The sequence below is a fragment of the Oncorhynchus tshawytscha genome, linkage group LG01 (assembly GCF_018296145.1).
Source record: "Oncorhynchus tshawytscha isolate Ot180627B linkage group LG01, Otsh_v2.0, whole genome shotgun sequence".
NCBI lineage: Eukaryota > Metazoa > Chordata > Actinopteri > Salmoniformes > Salmonidae > Oncorhynchus > Oncorhynchus tshawytscha.
Window position 1 is genome coordinate 19,496,649 of NC_056429.1, and position 5,139 is coordinate 19,501,787.

Genomic DNA, 5,139 nt, shown 5'->3' on the forward strand with positions numbered 1-5,139 from the left:
ATCAACAATGGAAAAATGAAATTCATATTACGAGAGTTTTTGTGTGGAGTTTTCCTTTAACCTCTACGGGTTCGGTGTCCGCCCCCCAACCCTAACCCCCACCCACCGAACCACGGGATGGTTGAGTGATTAGCATGACGTAAATAACAAGAACATTTCCCAGGACATAGACATGTCTTATATGGGCAGAAAGCTTAAATTATTGTTAATCTAACTGCACTTTCCAATTTACAGTAGCTATTACAGTGAAAAAAATACCTTGCTATTGTTTGAGGAGAATGCACAACAACAAAAAACTTTTATCACGGCAACTGGTTTGACCTCTCAAGGTAAATAAAATACTTACGTTTTTGTCATTTTTGTAATCTTGCTCTGATTTGTCATCCTGATGGTCCCAGAGATAAAATGTAGAATAGTCTTGTTTGATCAAATCTATTTTTATATTCAAATGTAGGAACTGGGTTCTACAGTTTGAATCCCTGCTGTGTCTGGCCCCCCTCACCCCATCTAGATGTGTGAAGGTTGGTGTCTTTTCTGTAGGGAAGCTAATTATCCATAATTTATGACATTCCTGGGAGTGTGTAAACTTAAATGTTGTATTATCATATAATTTTTGTATGTTCTCTATTATGTTGTGTACTTGAAAAATTATGAATTGACGAATTCGGCACATTATACAACATTTTGAATCGTAATGCAATGGTTCATTAGATCAATCTAAAACTTTGTACACACACTGCTGCCATCTACTGGCCAAAATCATGACATGTAATAATGTCTTTTCTCTTGCATTTCAAAGATGATGAAAAAAATAGAAAACGCATGTTTTTTTCTTTATATTATCTTTTACCAGATCTAATGTGTTCTATTCTCCTACATTACTTTCACATTTCCACAAACTTCCAAGTGTTTCCTTTCAAATGGTATCAAGAATATGCATATCCTTGCTTCAAGTCTTGAGCTACAGGCAGTTAGATTTTGGTATGGCATTTTAGGCGAAAATTGCAAAAAAAAAGTGTCGGATCCATTTTAAATGGGTTTCCATGCGTTTTCAACTCTGCCGATGGTTTTGTCTCAAACTGTTGCATTATATAGCAAATGTGCCCAGTCTGGTCTTGATAGTGAGCTCTAGCCTACAGCTCGCAGATACAGTGCTGGTATAGCCTACATTATGATATTATGGATAAGAGCGGGATCGTTTTTATTTCTCAAACTGGAGCCAATTAAGCATTGATCATGTCACCAGAATTAGATCCCCCATATTTATTGGAATGGAGCATTAAACTCATCACAGTGCACTTTCACCACCCTGTAAAGTTCATAATTTATTTCAGCTGCAGCCTTCTAAACTGCATGCTTTCCCGAGTCATAGTGGGAAGACCATACGTCATCGCGTCACCTAAAATGTACTACGATATGATGGTTATTAGGCCTATAGGCTATCAATATTTGAGTATAATGTCGTTTCCACCACAATTTCTCGAATCATTTATTTTACCGACGCAAACAAATCACACCTTTTCTAGCATATTTTGTTTTGTCAACATTTGGAAAGTTTACTGATTTGCTATTACCATCGTGACATTTTTTATCCGACATGTACTTTATATCTATAAAAAGGTTGGCTGGAAACCTGGCTTGTGTCAATTCTTACCTTTCAAATTTCGCACATTTAAGTAACTATTTCCGAGTTCCCAGTTGTTTTGAACGCCGCATAAAATACTGTAAGGAAGTGGGAAGGAGGGATCAGTGGCGTGGTGCACTGAGAGGGTTGCGTTGGTTTGTCAGACGCCTCAACTAATATAAAAACGTTTTCTTTTTCAGTCCGTAACCAAAATATGCGGGCAAAGGGCGTAATAGTTTTAACACTGTGGCCGATTGAGATGATTAGAGTCTGAGTTCGGAAGACATCTTTGGGATTTCAAAATTGCATTCCAAGGTAACAGCATTTGTGGGCAGGTAGGGAAGTAGCCTTCCGGAAGAACTCGCGATACAGGTTGGCAGTTTGCATACGGCACTCGTAAAGTAAGTTTTGAAAAAAGTTTTAAATCAAACACAGAAGGAAAAATGACGGATTTTAGAAAAAAGAAGCTGTATGTCTTCGTGGACGTGCTGTGCGTGGTAGTGGGTAAGTACAGTAGCTACAGTGTATCAATTTCACACTGCGCTTGAACAAAGACAGGATTATATACTAGGCAGGCTACGTAATCAGATCTATTCACATACAGTCATTGGGACTACCGTGTCCGTGCCTCGGTAATTTTAATTTTAGACTGATGAAAATCCATTGGGCATGAAATGGAAAAGGTATACAGATTGTTACCAACATAATATTCCTCCTCGTGGTTAATGTATGTGGCAAATGACAACGTCTTTACTGTATATTTAACTGATTTAGTCACTTTTGATTACATAGTTGAGTCGAACTGTCGGCCTACTCTTCATTAAAAAAAATAGAAAGTTCAAATATGTGCGCCCTTAGAGACAATTCTTATAAAGCTGGCGGACTGTGAAAGAGTCAGATTTAAGTTTTTGTGTTAACACTTTCTCCAGTTTATACTGATTATAACACCGTAGTAGAGAATAAGATGGGAGTAGCTTGTTTTTAATGCAAGCCTGTCTCTGCTCCAGACCATCACCACTTACAAACATGCACATTTGTCCAGATGACATGATGTGATATTAAATTGCACCATGGGAAAATAGGAAAGGCTCATTTGAATCATTGGCCTTTACTTTTTGTAATGAATTTCAGTAAACTCAATATTTGTTTGTGGAAATGTAATATGAGTGCCCCTTATCCCTATTTTCCTCTATTTGGCCTTCCAACATCTTTTGAAGAATATGCCTCTTTTCCACATTCAATGCATTTTCAAGGATCTTGCTTGCAAATGTGCATGACAGACCAGCTACTTCAATACTGAGTTAGTTCTATATGAATTCTGGCTGGGAATTTGAAGTGCAGACTGTCAATGAATCAATGAAGATAAATAATAGGGCAGTGCAAATGTACAAGTGGACAGTGGTTTGAGGTGAAGCTATAGCAATACAATCAGTACCAGTCAAAAGTTTGGACACACCTACTTATTCAAGTGTTTTCTTTATTTATACTATTTTCTACATTGTAGAATAATAGTGAATAAATCAAAACTATGAAATAACAAATATGGAATCATGTATTAACCAACAAATGTGTTTTATATATTTTATATTTGAGATACTTCAAAGTAGCCACCCTTTGCCTTGATGACAGCTTTGCACACTCTTGGCATTCTCTCAACCACCTTCATGAAGTAATCACCTGGAATGCATTTCAATTAACAGGTGTGCCTTGTTAAAAGTTAATTTGTGTTTTTTTTTCCTTAATGCATTTGAGCCAATCAGTTGTGTTGTGACACGGTAGGGGTGGTACAGAAGATAGCTCTATTTAGTAAAAGACCAAGTCCATATTATGGCAAGAACAGCTCAAATAAGCAAAGAGAAACGACAGTCCATCATTACTTTAAGACATGACGGTCAGTTAATTGTGAACATTTCAAGAACTTCAAATGCAGTCTCAAAAACCATCAAGCGCTATGATGAAACTGGCTCTCATGAGGACCGCCACAGGAAAGAAGAACCAGAGTTACCTCTGCTGCAGTGGATAAGTTCATTAGAGTTAACTGCACCTCAGATTGCAGCCCAAATAAATTCACACAGTTCATGTAACAGACACATCTCAACATTAACTGTTAAGAGGAGACTGCGTGAATCAGGCCTTCATGGTTGAATTACTGCAAAGAAACCACTACTAAAGGACACCAATAAGAAGAGACTTGCTTGGGCCAAGAAAGACAAGCAATGGACATTAGACTGGTGAAAACCTGTCCTTTGGTCTGATCAGTCCAAATGTGAGATTTTTGTTTCCAACCGCCGTGTCTTTGTGAGACGCAGAGTAGGTGAACGGATGATCTCTGTATGTGTGGTTCCCACCGTGAAGCATGGAGGAGGAGGTGTGATGGTATGGGGAAGCTTTGCTGTTGACACTGTCTTTGATTTATTTAGAATTCAAGGCACATTTAACCAGCATGTCTACCACAGCATTCTGCAACGATACACCATCGGGTTTGGGCTTAGTGGGACCATCATTTGTTTTTCAACAGGACAATGACCCAACACACCTCCAGGCTGTGTAAGGGATATTTGACCAAGAAGGAGAGTAATGGAGTGCTGCATCAATGACCTGGCCTCCACAATCACCCAACCTTACCCAATAAAAAAAAATATATTTAACTAGGCAAATTCTTATTTACAATGATGGCCTACACCGGCCAAACCCGGACGACGCTGGGCCAATTGTGCAGTGCCCTGTGGGACTCCCAATCACGGCCGGTTGTGATACAGCCTGGATTCAAACCAGGGTGTCTGTAGTGACGCCCCTAGCACTGAGATGCAGTGCCTTAGACCACTGCGCCACTCGGGAGCCTGAATTGAGATGGTTTGGGATGAGTTGGACCGCAGAGTGAAGGAAAAGCAGCCAACAAATGCTCAGCATATGTGGGAAGTCCTTCAAGACTGTTGGAAAAGCATTACAGGTGAAGCTGGTTGAGAGAATGCCAAGAGTGTGCAAAGCTGTCACCAAGGCAAAGGGTGGCTATTTTAAAGAATCTCAAATATTAAATATGTTTTGATTTGTTTAACACTTGGGAGTTGGGAAACACTGCTTAGCGGTAGGTTTTCCATCTGTCAAGGCTCCAATGTGGGGGTGTTGTTACACAGGGGGTGTATGATAACTGATAACTGCACTTACACTTGGCAGACTGATTGCGTAATGGTCTGGCCTTTAGCAGCACATTCCCACGTTGTTGTTGTTCAGTGTGGTGTGAGAGAAGAGGAGAGCAGAATGGGTAATGCCTGTTGGGACCTGCTTCAGGGCAGCATCCCCAGGCTTTCAGGATATGATCCATTCCACCATGAGATTTCAGCAGTGAGTACATCACAACGACTGCTACATAGAGAGAGTCTGGCTGGCCCCCCTAATGAACTCTAAAGCCCACCATGTCACGAGTCTTATCTTAAATTCTCACGGTCAAATTTAGATGATCCACCTCACTTCTTGCACCCTCCAAAGAAAGGAGAAGTAAGTCATATCCATGCTCC

General features: G+C 39.9%; 1 protein-coding gene across 1 annotated transcript in view; it reads left to right on the forward strand.

The window, feature by feature from the left end:
* The first annotated feature begins 1,721 nt into the window (after positions 1-1,721).
* Positions 1,722-5,139, forward strand: part of LOC112235933 (phospholipid phosphatase 2) — a 31,720-nt gene continuing 28,302 nt past the window's right edge. The window contains exon 1 of the mRNA XM_024404519.2: positions 1,722-2,128. Within this exon, the coding sequence (XP_024260287.1) occupies positions 2,068-2,128 (61 nt within the window). The 5' untranslated portion in view covers positions 1,722-2,067. The remainder of the gene's footprint in view (positions 2,129-5,139) is intronic.